Source organism: Mytilus galloprovincialis, chromosome 5 (genome assembly GCF_965363235.1).
Source record: "Mytilus galloprovincialis chromosome 5, xbMytGall1.hap1.1, whole genome shotgun sequence".
Lineage (NCBI taxonomy): Eukaryota > Metazoa > Mollusca > Bivalvia > Mytilida > Mytilidae > Mytilus > Mytilus galloprovincialis.
In genome coordinates, this window is record NC_134842.1 from 99,780,669 (window position 1) to 99,804,503 (window position 23,835).

Sequence of the window (23,835 nt, forward strand, 5' to 3'; positions counted from 1 at the left end):
TATTTTCATGCATTGCATAGGTAAGTTACTTTTACTTCTTGATAATATATAGTAGATTGAAAATTAGACGGTATTCTTAAAATATATAGCAATTGGAACGTGCCAAAGGTATAGTGTTATTTTCATTTTCGCTTTTATAAGAGTAAATTTCGTATTTACATGTCTCCAAAACGAAATAATCATGACCACAGATTTTAATGACAGATTTGGACAAAACAGAAGATATGTAAATTGCATTTTATTGATTAAAGAAAAAGAACTCCACATTAATAAGAAAAATGATTACCAGTTTTGAAACTTCATTTTTTTAAGAATCAATTTTCATTATTTAGTACATACAAAAGTGTAACCTATATTTTTTAATATAAAAAAGTAAGTTTTAAATATATTTCAGAAATTAATTATATAAATAACTTCCATATAAATAGTCGTATTAAGTAAAGGTATGATCCAAGAACATTTATTTTTGTTCGATTGTCATTATATAAATCACACATAGTTGAGAGGGTGATAGAGCAGTTACTCAGAAGCCAAGGTTGACAATGTGTTTCCGAAGGGTACAAACCTGCTCGATCACCTTCTCAGCTAAGTTTTATTTAATTTGTTATTAGGAATGTTTTATCATTATTGACTTTAACTGTTTAACTATGATGATCATGTCAAGTACATAACAACGTTACAGGTATGAGAAAAGCCAACAAAGGTGAAGCAAGATGTGTTTTTTTTATTGTAACAGTCTATGAAAGGTTCTGAACAAAAACGTAAAACTTGGGCATTGTCTTTAATTATTTGATGTAAATTCAATTCATTGTTCTTTAAACTATCATTTTTTATTGATGTGGACGAGAGGGTGACATTAAAAAAATGATTCCCGCTCAATCATGGGATAGAGTAAATTATCTCCATCGTATTAGCCAATCAAAATCTGGCATTTCAACGTGAAGTATAATAATACATTTTGATCTCTTCTTATGTAATCCATCGCAGGTGACACATAAAAGGAGTATCATTCATTGTTAATATTAAATACCAGCATATAATTATGTTTCTGAGACATTTTCAAAAATAAAACCCATAAATGATTTCTTACTGAAATTGATAAACATATAAGGATTAGAAATATTTCCCATCGTGTTTATTAGTTTAAATCATACATATACCAAATCAAAAACAATAAAAAATAATAAGTACAATTCACAAGATATTAAAACATACCCGGAAATTATTCCGTATATAAATATACATTGATAGTGTATAACATTATATGCATTATATATGTAAAATATAAAGATATTCAGATAATGACTTGGTTAATTTTCAGGGGCAAACATAATTATCCAAACGATTGATGAAACCAAAGATAATTTGAAGTTATCAGAAAATGGTGCGTTTTCAATGGCGGATTCCTCTCTGATATTTCAAGTCTACGGCTGTGATAATGCTTTTATCAAATTGCATGCGAGTTCAAGTTTGTTAGGTCCAAATTACAACATAATAATAGGTGGATGGGGTAATACACGATCACAAATATCGAAAACCGTGACCACTGAACAATTAGTTGACCTTTATTACTACAATCATCTTATGGATTGTTATAGTTTTCAGAACTTTTGGATCAGCTGGCAGAAGGGCATGATTAGAGTAGGCAGTGGTAATACACTAAACTATAATGTCTTTTTGCTTTACGACGACATGTGTTCATTTACCATTCAAGAAGTTGTGATCAGTACAGGATGGGGGACAACACTGTATTGGATATTCCATCCACAAGGTTTGTAATGATAAACGTTTCCGTATAGATGTTATATCTAAACAAGTTGGGGATAGTTGCATTTTTGTTATGGATATTGTTATCTGAAACGATAACCTTCAAAATAATATATGCGAAACGCTTCAATTTTTATGTAATCTTTTTCAAAAAGAGTACACCAAATTGTTACGATAAATAAACACGCACTCTTCAATCTCAACGGTATAAACTCACTTCCTGTTTGCTAGCACCAAGAGTGTAGGCTATAAACTCATTTTCTATATTTCTTAATTGGGGACGAGGGTATAAACTCACTTTCTGTTTGTTAGCACCACGAGTTAAAGGTAAAACTCACTTCCTATGTTCCTTGATCTGGGGACGAGGTTATAAACTCACTGTTCTTTCATCTTGAGTAAGGGGTTTAAAGTCAATCTACTTCAATCAAAGGAGAAATATTTAAAGTTTATTTTTGCATGATTAGAATAGATCATGATATTTGTTTCCAATTTCCTTTCAGCTCAATTAGAGTATCCAAAATTCTTTGAGGTCTTATGTCGTTCCAAAATATTTCTTGAAAGAAAATACTTACGATATCATTTCTATAACTAACTTCAGCTTGCATGTTTTGGTTTGCCCAGTTGACCTTCTATATTGCTAAACAAGGCAATACTAACAGTAACTGTAGTTTTCGTTTGAATCTACAGTTGGTCACCATGAAAATAATTTAAACATTCCATTAAAAGCGATAATATTATCCATGCTTATCGTCGTATGGACATGTGTTGGGTATATAAAAATCTACATGCAAACATTAGCATATCGTTTGTATAATTTGAACAGAAAATATTCTGAAAAGGTCCATTATCAACTTCAAAAACATTTTATCAAAATAAAATATGTCATTAAAGGTTTTGATTTTGTAAATATTGCTGGTATGTTTAACGACCATTCTGTTAAAGAACAAATTCCTAGATATTTTGAGAATACTGAGCTCCCTCTTATTTGTTATATTTACAAGAAATCTACCCGGAAATTTGTGTTAAATTTAAGCCAATTGTGTAAAGATGTTAATATCATTGAAAATACACCTACTTCATGTAATTGCAGTAATTCGGAATACATTTATGGACCCATTTCCCATGTTATAACAGGAGATCTTAACATCGTTCAAGACCGAGAGTTAAAATCATTCCTAAGTAAAAGACCTAAATATCGTCCCCCGTCAATTATTAATTGGAATTAGTGTCGTAATATCATCCACGACTCACTCCGTACTTACTGGTTAAATGTATAAAACGGGGAAAAGCTGACAAAAAATCTTTGGACTCTTTTTTTAATTCAGTAATGAACATAGTTGATACGTATTCAATATTTTAAAGAACATTTTACTCTTAACAATAACCACAATAAACCTATTTCTCGTATCAACCATAAACTAAAAGAACTAGCCTAGGAATTTGTTTTTGTCCCGGTCGATAAAGCTGCTAATAATATTACTATTGTTTGAGGTAAATTTTACATGATTTTCTTCCCTTTATACCACATTGCCTCACATTCTTATTAAGAAAAAATGCACACACCTTATTAAATGGGCATTTAAAAAGTCAGAATGTGAATATATATGTTCAAACTCTTTTAGGTCATTTTTTAGTAGCAATAAACAAAAAAAAACTATGTCAATTGGCCATGCTTTGATAATATATCTGCCCTTGAATTTTTACTAGATAACATTTTTGTTCGCTTTGGAGATTCTGTATATCGTCAGGTTATCGGTATTCCAATTGGGACTAACTGTGCACCACTTATTGCGGAACTGTTTTTGTATTGCTATGAGTTTCAATCTATGACAAAGATCAGCATAGAGACCCATCAAAGCAATATCTTATACACAAATTTAATAATACTTTTATATATTTGGATGATATTTCGGCTCTCAATTATGACGACTGCAGTATGTATACTAAAGAAATGTATCCTGTTGAACTTACTTTAAATAAAGCTTATACTAACAGTGATCACTGTCCTTTCCTCGATCTTGATATCTATATCATTTTTGCGTTCAGGCCTGGTTTGTCACTGAGTCGGGTGTGTCTATTTTCTGTGTTGGTCTTCAATGCATTATGTTTTATGGTTTTGTTTTCTTTAATTATTTAACGTCAGTTTGATCATGTAAATCTTTTATATTCATTTGATAAAATTTACCGTTTGCAATAGCATAAATTGTTCTATATAATAGGGATGTTTTTATTACAAGCAAAAAACCCTATATTATTATGTTGTCATTTTAATGTTACATTTAACAATGCCACCAAAGTGCGAGGTTTGGCATGCCACAAAACCAGGTTCAAATAAAGGCAACAGTAGTATACCGCTGTTCAAAACTCATAAATCCATGGACAAAAAACAAAATCGGGATAACAAACTAAAACCGAGGGAAACGCATTAAATATAAGAGGAGAACAACGACATAACACTAAAATGTAACACATATAGACAAAATCCCACGAGAATAACAAATATAACATATATATATATAACATCAAAACCAAATACAACCCACCATTTTTTTCTTTAAAAATGTCCTGTACCAAGTCAGGAAAATAGCCATTGTTATATCATAGCTCGTTTCTGTGTGTGTAACATTTTTACGTTGTGTTTCCGTTATGTCGTTTATTTTCTCCTATTTTTGAGTGTGACTTCACATTACTATCAAACTTGTCACGGTACTTTTCTATCCCAAATTCATGTATTTGGTTTTGATGTTATATTGGTTATTCTCATCGGATGTTGTCTAATGCTTAGTCTGTTGCTGTGTGTGTTACATTTTAATGTTGTGTCGTTGTTCTCCTCTGATATTTAATGCGTTTCCCTTTTTAGTTTATAACCCCAATTTTGTTTTTTGTCCATAGATTGATGAGTTTTGAACAGCGGTATACTACTGTTGCCTTTATTTATTCATTTTTGGAAAGCTAAATACTGAAATTTATGAATAAAGAGATAATTTCTCATTTCCTATCGTTAATTATCCATTTTAGATGGTGACGTTCCCTTGTCACCATCTTACGGTATTTATGTATCTCAACTTGTACGATTCGCTCGTACATGTAACAATGTTTAGATTTTAACGAGAGAAATTTATGTATTACTGAAAAATTATTACACCAGGGTTTTCGATATCACAAACTAGTAAAAACATTTAAATATAGCTCAACATACAGACTTCTTATACGTTCGGGTATTTCACATCCAATATTTTATGGAAATATTCTTTATAAAACACAACAATGTCAGTATTCACCTCAGAAACTAACAAAACCTTTGAATAGACTTATTGAGAAGGGATATAGTTACGATACTGTTGTCAGGTCATTAAAGATTGCATATTTTGCCGTTAATATTGATTCACTTATCGGGTCTTTGCATCGGAACTAAACACATTTAATCAAAAACCAGTTGTTGGCATGGCACGGGTTATGTTCTTCTCATATATCTTATACGGGTATGATACTAAACCCCTCACGGGGAGGATTGTGCCTACTATTCATATGATGACAACATAATTTTTATATCAGTTTAATTGACGTCTGGAGCTGGCATGTCAGTTAACTGCTAGTAGTCTGATGTTATTTATGTATTATTGTCATTTTGTTTATTTTCTTTGGTTACATCTTCTGATATCAGACTCGGACTTCTCTTGAACTGAATTTTGATATGTGTATTGTTATGCGTTTACTTTTCTGCATTGACTAGAGGTATAGGAGAGGGTTGCGATCTCACAAACATGTTTGACCCCGCCTCATTTTTGCGCCTGTCCCAAGTCAGGAGCCTCTGGCATTTGTTTGTCTTATATTACTTTATTTTAACTTTTAGTTTCTTGTGTACAATTTGGAGTTTAGTATGGCGTTCATTATCACTGAATTAGTATATATTTGTTTAGGGGCCAGCTGAAGGACGCCTCCAGGTACGTTGCATTGAAGACCTGTTGGTGACCTTCTGATGTTATCTGTTCTATGGTCGGATTGTTGTCTCTTTGACACATTCCCCATTTCCATTCTCAATTTTATTCAAAATTGATTATAGTTTATTCGCGAATATTGACTTGCTATGATATTTGAAAAATTGAAATTATCAGTAATATGAGAAAAAAACAACGCGATAAACTAAAATATTCAAATTATTCATATACTTGTATGACGTCTTTTCAATGTTTTATTTTGTAGCTTTAACAACACAAGCAACAAGCAGTTCTTATGACATGATAGACGCATCATTTGTAAAACTTTCTGATTGTCCAACGTTTGAAGTTATATCGACTATAAAAGAACTTGTGTCCACAATATGTGCTGTTAAATGTCGGATAATTGAGAACTGTAAGGGGTTTCAATACAACAAGGTGTCTGAAGTGTGTATATTGTTATCGGACACAGCCATTAATGGGACATTAACATCACTTTACAGATTGATTGAGTGATACCATTGTTGTTTCGTGTTTTGTTTTTTTCGCTTTTCATTTTTCCTTCGTTGATACAATTTGTTTTCAAATTGTAAACTTTTATTGATCCCACAGATACAAATTTACAAAGCTTGTACGAGTCCTTTTGTAAATTGCACAAAATCGTGTACTTTAGACTATGATTGCACCTTTGAAACACCAAACAAATGTCAATCATATTTTTTAACTGCCCCATATGTGGTGCGTTTCGTATACACACGAATCATATCAGTCTTTGAAAAAACTACATATTTACCTCGTCTAAAGACCGTAATTGTATAATAATTGATAAAAAAAACACAGATAAATAAATCATGCGCTACGCACTTTCTCGAACTATTATGATTCGATCATTCGTTGAATATTTTGCTACGTTTTGATTTTTGTATTAAGTACTAATATTCTATCATTATCTGAAAAATTATAATTTGAAATTCACAGTGAGTATAAAAAAGAAGATATGGTATGATTGCCAATGAGACAACTGTTCACAAGACTTAAATGACACAGACATTAACAACTATAGGTCAACGTACGGACATAACCAATGGGCAAAACCCATACCGCATAGTCAGCTATAAAAGACCCCGATAAGGCAATGTAAAACAATTCAAACGAGAAAAATAACGGCCTTATTTATATAAAGAATGATCGAAAAACAAAAATGTCTCATATAATGTGGCGAGGCCTTCAATATGCAGCAAAAACCTTCCTCACTGGAAGTTCAAAAGGGATATTTTATAAAAGTAACTTTTAACTGGTATAAAAAGGATTGTCATCAATAAATTTTAACAGTTATTTCATAGCAATGAAGTCTGATTCATGTTTACATAAACTACAAGTTGTTTGTTCGCCTTGATATACTGTGATTTTATGCTAGTTAAAACCTACAATATCATTTCGTTGCTATAAGACCATGATACTGTTATTCTATGCATTGTTCGTCAAGTGCTTTTTGTGCTTTCAATCGCGGGTCCCAAATCGCACAGTTTGATACATCATTTCATACGGCGCGTCTTTTAATTTTGGAATTTTGTTGTGAAAAAAACCTAATCTCTCAGACTATATCTTACTGTTGTTTCATCTTTTTTCACAATTGTATATTGTGGATCTTTGCATTTTATTCACTGCTATATTGAAATATTATGTCAGTGGATAATAATAAACAATGTTGCTGTTAGGTGCAATACCACAAATGAAGTTTCGTCGGTTTGTATTTTAAAATAGTGCATACTAACAAAATTACAGTCATTGGATGGTGTACCCCTCCTTTTACCCCATATTTCATTACACCATACACCTTGTACCATTACATCATACACGTCACACCTTTGAATCTTACAAGTTCTATAACACCATCCAAAATTACCCATAATGCAATTTAATTTCAAAGAAAGCGTGCAACTACATTCTCAGAAAACTACTACACTTGAAGTTGTGTGTTAACTAAGTCCTACGTATCATTGCAAAACAAGTTTCTTTATAAAAAAAAGTTGTTTTGATCCTGCAAATGACGACATCATTGTTTTTCTGTTGTCTTTCTTTGTAAACAATTTATGACAACTGAAAGCACCCGATTAATTTAGCGTCACAATTCCGACTATTAAGTTGAAATTTCCTTTGAATCAACCTGTTTTAATTGAAATTTTCTATCTGCAAAGAAACTGTATTTAACTTTGTCACAGGGATACCATAAGGGTTTTGATTTTATAAATATATATTTAGACTGTTTTTCTTTAAATGTCTGATTTTAAAAGATTAATAGGCTAACATATAGTATGCAATCTCACCACCTCTTCTACCCACTAATTAAATTCTCTTTTCAACTAAGTTATGTTGGAAACCTATGTTAAACATATCCTAATTCAAACAAATACTATGAATTCCTAAAGCTGTAAAAATCGCATCGCATTGGAAATGATGAAAATGTGAACAGATTATTTTTTGAATGTTTACTTTGCATTATCTGAATTTGGGAACACTTTTCGGAATTGTTGGTCCTCAATGCTTTGCAACTTCGTTCTTTATTTTGCCTTTTATACATTTCTTTTTATTCGAGCGTCATTCACGAGTCTTTGGTAGCCGAAACGTGCGTCTGGCGCTAATACAAAATTTTAATCCTGTTATCTTTGATAAGTTGATTCCCAACCGCTTGGTCAATGCCACTGCTGATGTAGATTTTATTTCCCAAGGATATTTCCTGCCAAGTAGGAAGAACTTCTGTGTTGCAATGAATGTTTTAGGCAAAATTTTAGGAATTGTTGGTTCTCAATGCACTTCAATTTCGCAGTTTATTTGGCAATTTTCACTTGGCAATTTTAACTTTTTGATTCGAGTTTCAGTGATTAGTCTGTGTAGACGAAACACACGGCTGCCGCAAATACAAAATTTCATACCTGGTATTTATGATGAGTTAATTTGCTGTTAAAACATAATGCTGGTTTTAAAATAGACTGAAGCGTTTGTATATATATATATGAATGTCAGTCAAAAATAGAAAGAATGAAGAGAAAAAAGTATACATGTTGTTTCAATATTGACATACAATTGACATCTGTTATAATTCGCTCAAATAAAGACACGAACAGAAGATACATCAATTTTATAATGTATTATTATGTGTTTAGAAAAATCCAGATAAGATCTTAAAAAATAAATCACAAACAGGTAGGACATGCATTTGTTATTTCATTTATGTTTCTTTGACATGTTTGGTGACATGTTTTATATTTAGAATAGGACAACTGTAACTATGCGCTATTTTTATTCAAAATGTTACTAATAATTTATTGGTAATTAAATGTTGAGGGTCCGATCCTCGATTGAGTCAAGCCAAAGTATTTAAAAGGTAGATTTGTCCTCAAGCATTGGGTCATTTGGAATATTAGCAAAGTCTACTCAGTAAAAGTAATGTTTCTGAACGGGTTTCAATGTGAGCTTATCGATTGTTACAGTCCGAAATAAGACGTTGACATCTATTTTAATGAGTGTGTCTAGTTCAAAGAAGAGTATATCTGAGTCGGTATAGTATAAACACGGTATATCTTAGTCGGCCTAGTATAAAGAATTCGAAGAGTGTATTTGTGTCGGTCTTATATTATACAAAAGAGATATCAAGTATATCGTTATAACATGGTTACGACCTTCAAAATCATGAACTAGTTACCGTTTGATATTAGACAGCCAGCGTTCAATTAATAATCGTCTTACATGGAAGTTTAAACTTTATTTGTACGATTTCGAAGCCTTTCAGACACACTTTTAGTTTTGTTTTGTTTTGAATACTGATCGATTTTATTTTTGTCATGATGCATTGTCTGTCTCGACTTCTGAGTTTGGATATCAATTGTGTGTTTGGTATCTGTCATCTGTTTAAAGAAGAACTGTAATCATGGTTGCAAAATATACGTATATGATTAACATGATTAAGAGGTCCACAATTACAGTATGAAATAATCAATTGTACACTTTGGAACTTAAACTAAAAAGAAGACTCCTGTCTTTAATGTTTTATGGCATGTGTTTACATGACGAGTTATAATAATTGAAATGTCATAATGAATAAAACTGAACCGTTCATGAAACTTAAATTTCATCGAAATATTACGAGTTTTACTCATCAGAAAACTTATATCGAAAAAGTAAAATCACAAAAAGAATAACCTTTGAGAACATTTCAAGACGGAAAGACCTTAATCAAATGTTAGTATCTTCAGCACTATAAAACAACTAAATATGTTTCAAGGAAGAACAAAAAGGTATATATTGACAAAGCTCAGTAGCAAAAATAAGGGACAAAAGTAAAAAAAAAAACATAGCACAATAACACAATGGCGGGATTTATAAGAACAGATCCACGTCATGTAACAAAGAATAACAAAGGATTGACGATATATGTTCATGTCTATGAATCAACTAGGCATACGATTTATATGTTTATGATATTCGCGCCACTCAATGTAAACATTTAAAAAGGGTATTGAGAAATAAATGCTTTACAGGACATACTGTTAACTTTTAAAAAGAACTATGTTATCCATAAAATAATATGAAATGGTCATTTTTTCTCAAATTTGTCATGCAATTAAACGGGTAAAGACGTCGAAACATCAGATTGTTTTTAATAAAGCACGTTTTACATGATTTTACAAACTTTACTAAAATTTTCCGTTTATATAATTTTGGAATTATTGTGAAACTTAGGTTTCAACTCCCTCAGGCAAAGTTGTCTTTCGATGAATTTGGCTATTTATCGGATGCAAGAAATTATTAAACGTGTGTTTTCATTTTTTATGAAACAGTATTAAACTGATACGAAATAAACCCAGTTGTACCACGATCGAGAGAAAATTTAAATGTTCGGCATCTCTGCGTATGCCTCAACCAAAGCATATAACAGTTAAGCGTAAGGTACATACAACAAATTATCAATGTGAGGAACAGTCAAACTAATAAATCGAAAATAAACTGACAACGCCATGGCTAAAAAGGAACAAGACAAACTGACAAATAATAGTACACAAGAAACAACATAGAAAGCCAACGACTGAGCAACACGAACCCCACCAAAAACTTGGGGTGATCTCATGTGCTCCGGAAGGGTAAGAATACTGAGAGTCATGTATCAACTTGCATTATTGTGTTCCTTTATCACCAGATAGTTTTCATTAGCGGATGTGTACAGTAGTAAAATAACGGACGTCTATGATAGAGCATAAATTCTTGATCATAGGGCAGGTTATCTTTATCAAAGGCAGGTTATCTTGATCATAGACAGGTTAACTTGATCATAGGCAGGTTATCTTTATCATAGGCAGGTTATCTTTATCATAGGCAGGTTATCTTGATCACAGGCAGGTTATCTTGATCATAGGCAGGTTATCTTGATCATAGGCAAGTTATCTTTATCATAGGCAGGTTATTTTGATATAAATTATTTTGCTCAATGTTTATTTTTCGGTGTAACGATTTGTGAAAACAATTTGTCTGAAATTAACACATATAGTTCACTGTGCCGATCCCAAGTCAGAAGCCTATAATTTACTGGTTGTGTTTATCTTTCATCAGTGATAATGTTTTTTTTTGGTATCTGCTGCATGCCATACGGTTTAACATACTATTTGTTTTGTTTCATGTCATAATAATTTTTGTCTAATTGAAATCATACGACAACCCTTTATTCTTAAGGACAAAGTATAAAAGGAAATTCAGAATAAAAAGTGCAAACAATACTAGCAGTTCACAGTTTTTTTTCAAGATTTATCATACATGTGTTTGGCAAATGCACATTGATGGCTACAGTATTAAGACTGTAACTTAAGAAAAGTTTGTTCTTGTGAAAAATTGTTAGTAGGGTTTTTAACAAAATAAGTTTGACGTTTAATTAGCAATATATACCCACTAGAACTGTAAAGGTGGTCACGACAGGTACAAGCAATATGAAACATTTGCTCCTGTTTTTTGGTTTCTTTAATGAAGACCGGTAAAACTTTTTAAATTTTTTTTACATTTGAACTTTTATTCAATAATTGCTTCTCTATTTTCAACTAGATTGAACACACATGGAATCTTGAAATGAAGAATACGTGACACCAGTCTTTATCAAATCAGTACATGAATCCTCAGTTATCCCATTCATCTAAAATCATCAAAGCACGCACATATTCACCTTTCACAAGATTTAAACTTGATCGTATATTGTCAAATTGAATGATATTGATTCTTTAGCCTTTAGTTTTGAAATATGTTTGGTAAATATAAACAGCTTAACAAGATTAACTGTCATGAATATGTACAACATCTGCCTTTTTGTTAAAAATAAATTAAAATCTAAGATTTATTACATCTTATTTGTTTTTTCCTACATATCATAATGTACAAAGTTCAACCATTGTACGTATACATCATATCTGGGAGAGACCCGTCAATATTACCAATATAATCCCATAATCTTATACAAAACAATTATTTCATGGATATAAAAATGAACAATTTCATGGTGTCAGTACATACTTGAGGGTGGTGAAACTACAGCTAGGATGAACCGTTTAATGTTATTGGTAAATACAGTCCTGCTTGTTATAACATGGACGGCAAACGGTGTACATGGATGTTCATGCTTCCCGCAACATCCACAGAGTCAGTTTTGTTCTGCTGATTTCGGTAAGTTACAGTTCATAATAAAATACATTTTATTGATGTTACATTGTCTTCAAAGAAATGTATAACACTTAATGTCAATTTACCACAAGCAAATGTCTTTATAAGATTTTTCTATAAGTTTTAATGAAGGACATTAGCCTTGAAACGTTATTACACATCCTTTGTAGAAATTATGGTTATTATACATGTAGCACCATCAACGGAGTTGGGGTGACATATTGCTATTCTACGTTTCTTTAATTCTTACTATGTCACCCGATCGACGATGTCGGATTAAATATTGCTGTTTCGTTGTTTAATAGTTATAATTATTATTCTAACCTAAGTTTTTTCGCAAAATTTCTCAAAGCTAATGGCCAATAAAAAAAAAACACCACCTGTAAATGTGCGGTTAAACCTGTTAGCCACAGTAACCATGAAAATAGCAAAAGAGTGAACGTATAGAATAATTTTTCAAAATAAGAAATTGAAATATACATACCTAGCATTTAACAATACACAACTTTCAATCAGAGACTGGATAATGTAGATGTTTGTTTGCTTTGGTTATGTTGGTTTATTATGATGAAAATTAGGAGATGTATAAATATATAAAGGAGATTGGCAATATGACAGTATGCCGCAGAGTTAAAATGACGTAAATCACACCGCAAACAACTTCAACCATGTAATTCTAGTATAAAAAATCCAATCACACATGTACACATTATTGTAGTGTTTTATGGAAAGGTGTTGAAGGAACAAGTAAAGAAAGGCCCACCTCATGAATTTTTTTATGATGATCAAACAGTGAGGAAATATACAATGCAAGTTTTGCATACAATGAAGGTAAACATATATTTTTTAGAACTAACAGCTAAGGCGACAATTTAGGTACGAGAAGTGAGTAGTACGAGGTAAACAAAATTTAAAAATCTAATAAAGAAATATATCAATAATTTGATATAGATAATCAAAACGTTTTTGAATGTAAATTTTGAAGATTTCACGTCAAAGAAAAATCGTGTGAAAAAATAGAGGTCGACAAGGACAGGTGCACTTCCAATACCATCGGAATGCCGACAATTTGTTGAAAAGTCTACTTTAAAATTCAACAAAAATATTGTCAATAAGATACTCCAGACAACTGATCACTTGTTCCTCTGTGTAATATCATGTATCTTCTTGCTCATTATTAACAACTTATGCCAAATGGTTTCACAAAGTTATTCATTTATAGCGTATGCTGCCAGTTTTATTATTCGATTTGTCATTTTCTCAAGGGGACGTGTACATATTTGAAAAATCAAAAGTGTCGATGCATGTGTAGAACTGATTTCAGAAAAAGATCGAGATTAAAAATTATCCAGAAGTTTTTTTTTTTAAATCCAAATTTACTATGCGAGTAAAAGATTTTACAATATTTATAAAGACCGTCTTTCACTGCGATTAGAATGTTTGCCATTCTAATGAACAATGTTGTAGTCGAACATCCAGAAGCTCCGACAATGTAACATCGTTTCGTATGAGTTTTTTTAAGCTCATGTAGCCACGAAAAACAATACAAATCCTCCTATGTGTTGGTCAATTTATTTTCATTGAAGCCATAAAGGACTTATGACTTAAAAATATCATCTTTGTCAAATGATATGTTTTCGTATGTGGTATTACCTAGGTGATCACTTATTCCTAATTCGTTTACAAGACACTCGCATTACATACAAATACAATGATTAGTATTTGAAGCTTTGTCCGAAGGAACAACACCATATTTATCATGAAGAAATAATATACGATTTACCGCCTCTTTGTCTGGGGAAAAGTAGACATTTTGTGTTTAACAAAAGTACTTTTCTGTTGAAAGTCGAAGGTAAATATACTTGTATTTGAAATCTAATCGTTGTGTTGTTATAAGTTAAAACAGATTAACAATTATTCTGTATGTTTGTTCCAAAATAGGGCCTTCGTACCCGTGTTGATCGAGAAGTCGTTGTCCAGTCACCAGGGAGTGGTGCTCTGTGTGGAATGACTCTTCAAGTCGGCGAACAGTATGTTATTATGGGTAAGTATAGATAAAATAAAAAAATCATCATCGAGTTTTATCTATCTTTTGTCGACCACAAAGATCACTTGGATTAACTAACAACGTATTGGACTTCCATGTTACGAAAAGAATAAAGAATAAAGAATAGCAAACGAAGCATAAGGGACATTCAATCTCATAAGTCGAAAATAAAGTGTAAACGCCATGGCTTAAACAAAAAGCTAAAAAAATCAACAAATGAACAATAGTATTATTGTACACAAACCACACCATAGCAAACTAAAAACTGAGCAACATGAACCCCACCAAAACATGTGTGTCGTGATGAAGGTTATACTGCCTTTCCCCCGTAACACGAAATTATATTCTTGAATGAAATCTAGACACGAAAAGTACCATCGTGCATACGGAGGGCAGTATCTAATAAATTTCGTAGTACGACCACATCTCCGTTTTGACTTTTAATGGATATGTGTTAATGTGTGAAGGGCAAAAACGTTGTATATGTTTTATGATGTTTTTTCTACTGTGTTGTAACTCAGCGGCGGATTTAGAGGGGGTGGCAGGGGGCCCGGGCCCCTCTTTTAAGGAAAAAAATTGGTTGCTTATATAGGGAATCACTGAAGCGTGACTGGAGCGGGCCCCTCTTAGGCAGTAAGTGGGCCCCCACTTATGAAAATTTCTGGATCCACCACTGTAACTTTTTCATGCATTTGCAGATATAACTTTACTGACATTGAATATATGATAATATAGTATAGTAATTACAGATAGACCGCGTGGTTTATTTACATTCATTACATTTTCATAGTCAAAACTAGTAAATAAAGGTATGGATGTCCTTCATTTCTGCCTTTATTTTTTTCACTCATTATTATTAATCTTTAAAAATAAGACTACTTTCTGTTTTGTATTATAGGTCATAGAGATGGAAGGAAAAAGATGATAAGATCATGTGACTTTGTGAGGAAAGCAAGTAGTTTGTCATTTGAGGAAACGTTTTACCTATTTACCAAAGGTCCATATTCATACTTGAAAAACTGCAAAAATGGATGTGATGTAAGTTGTAGCCTGTTGGTTGAGAACGCCGCGTTACTGTGAAACACACCTAATTACCTATGTTAAACATTATGATTTCTTTAAAAATGTCCTGTACCAAGTCAGGAATATGGTCATTGTTATATTATAGTTCGTTTCTATGTGTGTTACAATTTAACGTTGCGTCGTTTGTTTTCTCTTATTTTTGAGTGTACATTGACATTGCGATAAGACGTGTCACGGTACTTGTCTATCCCCAATTCATGTATTTGGTTTTGATGTTATATTTGTTATTCTCGTGGGATTTTGTCTGATGCTTGGTCCGTTTCTGTGTGTGTTACATTGTAGTGTTGTGTCGTTGTTCTCCTCTTATATTTATGCGTTTCCCTTATTTTTAGTTTGTTACCCCGATTTTGTTTTTTGTTTATGGATTTATGCGTTTGAACAGCGGTATACTACTGTTGCCTTTATTTACCACATTTCTGCTTACCATGCTCACACATAATTACCACAGTGTAGATACTATTCTGTACGCTATCAGGAAGTCGCGATTTTCGAAGCGAGAACTTCTTGGATCACATTTTAAATTTGATGGGTATACTGAATTAAACGGTAAGTTGATCATCTGTACATTGCTTAATGATTAATTCAGCCGACATCGATATTCTCAAATGGTTTAGAATTAAATTCCGCACATTCATTATTCGTATCTTTGCCTTCATCAAGAGATTTTCAATTGCATCACTAAGAAAAATCAGTCGGCGAACCTAAAAACAATCTTTTTACCATCTTAGTGTACAAATTAACGTAAAAACCTGACTTAATTAACTAAATGAAGTATATTTCAAGTGGTGGTAAAAGTTTCAACCGGATCTTTGAAGCCAGAAATAAGAAAATTACACTTGTTTGAATTTCTCACTGTACGATCAGTCTCGCTTGTATATTTTAAAACTGTATGATCAGTCTTTATGTCACTGTATTCTAGTGATGATTTCAAAGTTATTTACGATACATTAGAAGGTGGCATTTTTCTAAATAACACAAATATATTTCAATACATTCACACCCTGAAAACTTATGAAACATGTTTTAGCTTGATAGGGTGTACTCGACTTACTACATTAAGTATAAGGATGTTTAAATGTTGCTAACACAAGAAGAAGGTTGGATGTATACTAGTATATAAGTTTCAGAAATGTCCTCCGTTATTCTTAAAATTGTACAAAAACACAGATTTAGTTGTTATATAAAAATGCATGTATTTACACACATTCGAGGCCGTACTGTATATGTCACAGTTTCTTCACTTTGTTTAAGATGTAGAGCTGTCTCTTTGACACTCAATTGTACACCACTTTGTCAAGCGAGGGGTTATAGTGATAAAGAAGTCCGTCTTTCCGTTCGTCCGTTGGACCGGTACAATATGTTTCGCCGGTTTTGTAAGCGCATCTTCTCATAAATCAGTTAATATACAATGGGGGTTCCGGCCATTTTTAAATGGAGAGGGGGTCCAATCCAGGAGAAAAGGGGATTCCAAATATATGTTCCCATACAAATGCATTGATAGTTAAAAAAGGCTTTCAAACTGCAGGATCCCCTGTATTTGAATCCGTCACTGATATAACTATAAATTAATCTTATTCGGTTTCCTTATCATAGATGATAATGACTGTATTGTGCACCGTTTATTTCGAATTTTAGTAAAAACCTTTTATGGGGTTATTTTATGTAAGATACGGACTTGAACATTGCATTATATGGGGGCACCCATCAGGTATTTCCAACACCTCCTAAACCAATCATTTAAGTTTTCTGAAATTGCTCCATTCTTACTCGACTAATGCATTATGGACCTTCTATTTCTGTAAACTTACCAAAATTATATCACATGAATTATCCCCCTGCGCAAAGCTGTCTTTATCCATTTTTTGTTATTTTAAAAGAGACAAGCTTGATTTATGTTATCATCAATTGGTCAACGGCTGACGGTGTAAATAATCTTTAAACATGTAATAGCTAAACAGTTAACTGTAACAATACACTATTACAAAGTCCACAAGCGAATCATGCATTACTTTTTAGGCATTTGATTTTAAATTAGACTGATTGAACAAAAATACAATTATTTTGTTGTCTACAAAATTCATCAGAAATATATTTGTATTGTCTGATGAAAGTAATTACATGCTATAGTTCCCTTGATAGTTCATAATATCACATATACACGTATATACCTTCAAATTGCTGTTGTTTTTTCTTCAAAATCACGACTGGTCATACAGTGAAAAAATCTGAAATCGCTTCTAGAATACAGTCAGTTCTAGACTGATCGTACAGTAATTTATTTTGGGATCCTCAAGGAAAACATATTTGTTATGGGAAATACAAATATTCTACTTAAATACGAAAAGAATATTGAAACAGTATATATTTAACTGTAAACTGATACAAATATTTGCAATAAAAGATTATTTGCTTTGTACTACGAGAGCAAAATTGTCCATCAATTTCACTTTTTTCTACCAAGTTGATGTGATGCACACGTATATTTTATATTCTTGTTACAGTTACTCATATTTATGATGCAATATATACCTAAAAGATGTTCAGAGTACTTTGTAGATATAGGAGTAAACAAATGATGAGAAAAGTTACCGTAGGCAAAACCGTCCTGTTAGCCAGTTGGAAATCATCGCTTCGAAAATCGCAACTTCCGGATAGCGTACAGAATAGTATCTACACTGTGATTACTATTACCGTAAATAAAAAACAATAAATTGTAATCACATATCATAAATAAATAAAATAAAAAATTGTGTTTTATATTGTCAAACAATTATGTTTGTTTTGTTGTCTTAATTGCAATTTATCTTATTGTATTTATACGCTGCTTTTTATTTTACTTTTTTTTTTTAAAGATGTGCTTTTGTTCATCCTATTAAGTTCATGATAGCAAGTATGTGATTACAAAAAAGTTTCAAGAATTGAAGCTCTCAAAGGTTGTATCGGAATAACTTATAATAACCTGATGTCAAAATACAATTTTAAACTATATCTTGATATTTTTTTCCAGGACATAAGCGATAGTTCCAGGGGATGCCACCTCTCACATGATAACTATGGTGCCCTTGAATGTTTGTCTGGTTCAGCATTATGCCGTAAGGAGAAAGGAGTCTGTAAATGGTATAATAGTGAGAAATGTCCAACAATAACAGTAAAGCCAATAATTCCAACAACACCACCATTTCGTCCACGACCAGTCATGCGCCGTTAGAAATAAAATCAATTAATACATAGTTTCAGTTTGTTAAATAAATCGTTATATTTGTAGCTAATTAAACATATCAGTTTACCGCTTTTTTTCGAAGGACCACCTTTGAAATTATAAATACAGGGTACCGTTGAACGCAATAGCAGCACATATATAAGACAATATAGTCTTCAACAAGACACAATTATCTAAAAAAAACATCCAAGTAGATATTTTTGAGTTTATTGTGATGTGAATAGATTAAAGAGAAACAATGATCAGAGTTAAATTATCCTAATAAGAAAAATAATACAAATAAGACACTTATATATTTGTTTAGGGGCCAGCTGAAGGACGCCTCCGGGTGCGGGAATTTCTCCCTACATTGAAGACCTGTTGGTGACCCTCTGCTGTTGTTTTTTATTTGGTCGGGTTGTTGTCTCTTTGACACATTCCCCATTTCCATTCTCAATTTTACGTGCACATATAAATATCACTCTCATTTCACTGCATGTTTAAGACGACCCCGAGCAGTTTCAGTATAATTTTATTCAAAAAGGTAACAAAACTGAAAAATCTAAAGAAAATTTAAACAGAAAGTCTGACCTTTAATGACAAAATCAAGCACCCGATCACATCAAACACAAGAACAACCAATGACATATTCTAAACTTAGTAAAGGCATTTTGCTATGGAGGAAATGGTTGGTTAAATCTGGTTTCATATACAAATTGAGGAGCACGCTGAAATTGCGAATTGAACAACATACCAATGATGTTATATCAATAAATTGAATATGACAATGAAATCAAGCATTTACTGTTGTTATAATTTAGCCCGACTATCACACTGAGTCACGAGAATAGAAAAATGAAGACAAATAATACGGAAAGACTGTCTTTGAAAAGATGGTACACGACACCTTTAATTCAGGAGGGAAGAAGTATAGAATTAAGACAACATAGTTCTTACACATAGGTGTATTGAACTAATCAGCAAACAAATGGTAATTTATGTTTGATATAAAAGGTATTGGACTGCTTAACCTTGTAGAATACCTTTTGACTGATAATTTTGAATAATAAAGAAATAAGTGTTATATAGAAATGAAGGCATGTATTGCCTCTTTCTCAGATATGACGTGCCGGGTATCGTTCGTTCTGGTAACTAGTTCTCTCTAAATCTACATACATTGTTTACTGGTTTCTTAATGTGTACGCTTTTGTTCTGTGTTGAAGGCGACATAGTCTGCGGTTTTCAACTGAAGATAATCCAAATACGATGTTCCTTTGCCAACTGTTTATTACTAATGTAAATATAATGTGTCATAATTTGATTTACTACATAACCTTCTCGTCTATTTCACCATACACTTAATTATATATGAACGGATCTAGATTTTCGACAACTATAAGACCAACAATACAACTATACAGAAGAGACCAAATGACACAGCAATTATCAGCTATAGGTCACCGTACATCTTGAACAATGAATATAACCAATATCGCATAGTCAACTGTGTACCTTTTTGAAAATGATAACAAATTGTGGTTTTGAAGTTTAGAAATCCAATACTAAACATTTGATTCATGTTAAGTTATATTTGATATTGCAACACGACGGGTGTGGAGCAAAATATGCTAACCCTACCAGTGCTCCTAAGAACACTTTAATATTTGTTGGGGTTGTGTTGCACAGTCGTCAGTTTTTCAACTTATGAATAAAAAAAATAATACTAAAACCTAAAATGAGAAAAAAATTGATAAATAATTAGAAAATAATGTCACAGTTTAGGTAGGTTATGATGTATAATGTTATGGTAAACGGCGGATTTTTGTTCAAGGTAATTGCTTTTTTTTTTACATTTTAAAAGTTTAGACCTTGCTATCACATTCGCGTCGATACAATATCGTGATTATCATACTTACTAGATATAGTTAAGGAAACACAATCTGAATTTTTACAAATTCGCGACGATTTATACCCGCGATAATTTTCTACTCGCGAAGGTCGCTAAGATAAATCGCTCGCAAAAATTAATTGGTTTACAGTAATACTGTAACTTTAATTATTTATCCCTTATTGAATTTATTCTGTATGTAAATATAAAAAATCGTTTTGTGTATGTTCACTTGTGTTACTATGTCTTTTGATTGAGTAACGTCATTTCAATTGAAATTTTATAGTGTGTCTTTCTATGTTGTGATGTTACACGATTATTTCAGAAAAAAAGGGTGAATGTTTGGTACCATTTAATCCCACTGCAATTGTTTTCGCCCGTCGTCCTAAGTCAGGAATCTGATGTTCAGTACTTGTCGTTTGTTTATGTGGTAAATAAGTTTTTCTCGTTTATCGTGTATTGAATAAATTAGACCATTATATCCAATTTGAGTGGTTGAACACTAGTAATTGATGGTACCCTTTATAGCTTGCTGTTCCGAATAAGCCAAACCAGAGTGTTGAAAACCGTACTCTGACCTATAATGGTTTTGTTATATAAGTTGTGACTTAGATGGAGAGTTGTTTATGTAACCCCCATACTCGACAGACACTTAGACTGTGGGTGATCAAATTGAAAAGTGCAGTGCTAAAATTTTATTTTACTGTAAGTTCTTCATTGTTCTTATCCATGCCGCATCAAATTTTCCAAATAGCAGAAAACATTAAGATATAACACAGAAGACATAACATAACATTTTTGACTTTTGACGCTAGGAGCGCCTGGACATGTAACAAGAGTAGTTTTAAGAAATTTAAAATTCTATTAACTAGTTAGATTGACCAAACGGATCAGTATGAATTATTGTCAATAGAACAATAAATATATGCTTGTCAATGAGACAACATTTTCTAGAGTTCAAATGGCATAGATATGAACCAATACACGACACTGAAAAGCCTTCAACAGAGAGAAAAACCAACACTGTAAAGTCATTACATGTAACCAGAAACAAATTGGTTATCTATGAAATAAGACTCAAGATTGGAACTATTATTTTGAGTCTGAGGTTATATCATTTGAAATCAAATTATAAACACCTCCTTAATTTTGGGTTTACATAACTCACAAAAACAACGAAAATTCCAAATTTCTAACAGTCTTCATTGACAAGTTAGTCATCAACTTAAAAAAAAAATCAAATACAATACGTGGTGATTGAACACAAATCAAATCAATGTGATATAAGTAGCATTTTAATACATCAATTTTGTAAAAATAAATGTATTTTTGAAATAGCAATTGAAACAAATCAAACATTAAAGTAAATAGAATCAAAACATATAGAACTTAATATACACAAATATAAAACAACTGGAAAACTAAATTTTTGTGTTTTAACAATCACTGTTCCAAAACTGATAGCAGATGTAGTTCCGGGACATCATAATCTAAGTTGTCTTACTCGCAAAGCTATTTTTTTATAAGATCTATTTGAAGTATGTTCTTCTCAAGTTCTTTTTCAAGAACTGCACATTGTAATGAATGCACATCTTTAGCTGTGTTCTTCTTCTTTGGTGCTGACTGTATGCTGTAAGAATGAAAGCACACTATTGAAAAAAAATGCTGCAAGTTAAGCCCTTTTTAACTGATTTTTATAATTTTTTTCTTTTGTTGTACTTTAACATCACTGCATGTCCCAGGTTACCAAAGATTGAGTGCTTACAACCATGTTTGAATGCGACAACAGCCTGTAGATTTGTGGTTTATATCTGTTATATGTATTTTTCGAAAACTTGTTTTGTTATGAATTAGACTGTTAGCTTGATAAATCATAGTTTTCATCGCAGGGTCTTTTACATCCGACTCGCATACAGCATTGTTTTTTTCTCTTTTCATTGTTGGCGAATGCAGTACTGTTTCCAATAATTCGTTATATCCACTTGATAAGAACGTTGGCAGATACAAGTCTCATTGTCAATTTATCGCATCACCTTATTGTTGATACTTGCATCTTTGATGAGATTATCTTTAAAGGCTATTTTAAGATCTGTGTTTAATTGTTTTAGAGAATTCTTATAATTTCAACTATTTATCTCTACATTTTACAAAGAACACAAATGGAAACGAATACATGTTGAGAATTTCTTGTTGTGAATTTGTAATAACATTACCTGCATGCACTTGAAAATCTTTTAGTCTGAGATTGGGAATATGCTAAACTATTTGGACCTAAACATTCAGCCTTTCTATCAGTTCCTTGAGAATCATCAGCCACTGGACAGGTCTGCTGATTATTCTGCAGGTTTGAGTGATGCCTATCTTCATCTTCTAAACATACAGATTCGTCTGCAATGGGCTTGGGGGTAGCTGTGCATGGAGAGTGGATTCCATTTGTAACAGGATTTGCTTCTTAAAGTAAAGAAAAAGAAATATAAATTATTGTAAATACTTTCAGTTAAAAAATAAATCTGAGATACTGACAATATCCCAAACGTTTTATGTGTTGCATGATATGTAATAATTTTGTGTTTAATATATTTTTACATATACTTAGGCTGTATTGAATTTTCTGTAAAACAAAACATATAACCAAACATTATATAAAATGGATAAATCATATTAGTTCCAATTTGCTTAATTTTCAACTTGTAGTTGTATAAGACATAAGCATTTGAATTATGACTTTGATGTGTGATTATTTTATGAAAAGGGGACACAATGCGTTTTGCTTGTCTGTTTAGTTGTTGTTTTTGCTTTAGTTTGAGGAGGTTTCTATGTAAAACCCCATTTTAAAGTAGTACTGGATTGAGTTTTTTTATAATTGTTAAAGTAGAAGTACAAGGAGGAATAACTCAAAATTTACAAGAAGTAAGAAACAGGATATGACCTTTTATCTACGATGTAAGCAATGAATCAGTTCTTATCTGCACAAAACACATGACAATTTAAATATTTCCTATATAGTAAGTAGCTGTTTATATTAGGGATGTCAAAAGAACTGAAATTTAATCATGTTAATACTCGCATACTCGGTCATGATACTCGAGTACTCGCGAGTACTCGTATGAATCTTAAACGTCTATTGAAAAGCTTAGATTTTAAGAGAGATGCAGCGTTTTTGTTATTACCTTTCATAAACATTTTAACGGAAGACAAACATACTACAAAACTTTGC

General features: G+C 32.0%; 1 protein-coding gene and 1 long non-coding RNA gene across 2 annotated transcripts; both read left to right on the forward strand.

Annotated features, from left to right (window-relative positions):
- Window positions 1–1,327: 1,327 nt before the first annotated feature.
- Window positions 1,328–6,335, forward strand: LOC143074897 (uncharacterized). Its single transcript, XR_012978152.1, has 2 exons — window positions 1,328–1,771; window positions 5,971–6,335. It is a non-coding gene; the product is annotated as an uncharacterized LOC143074897 (long non-coding RNA).
- A 6,789-nt stretch (window positions 6,336–13,124) lies between these two features.
- On the forward strand, window positions 13,125–18,739 carry LOC143074229 (uncharacterized). Its single transcript, XM_076249778.1, has 4 exons — window positions 13,125–13,232; window positions 14,343–14,445; window positions 15,347–15,486; window positions 18,539–18,739. Exons 1-4 carry the CDS (start codon window positions 13,209–13,211, stop codon window positions 18,737–18,739), a joined length of 468 nt encoding a protein of 155 aa, XP_076105893.1. The 5' UTR covers window positions 13,125–13,208.
- Window positions 18,740–23,835: the final 5,096 nt, after the last annotated feature.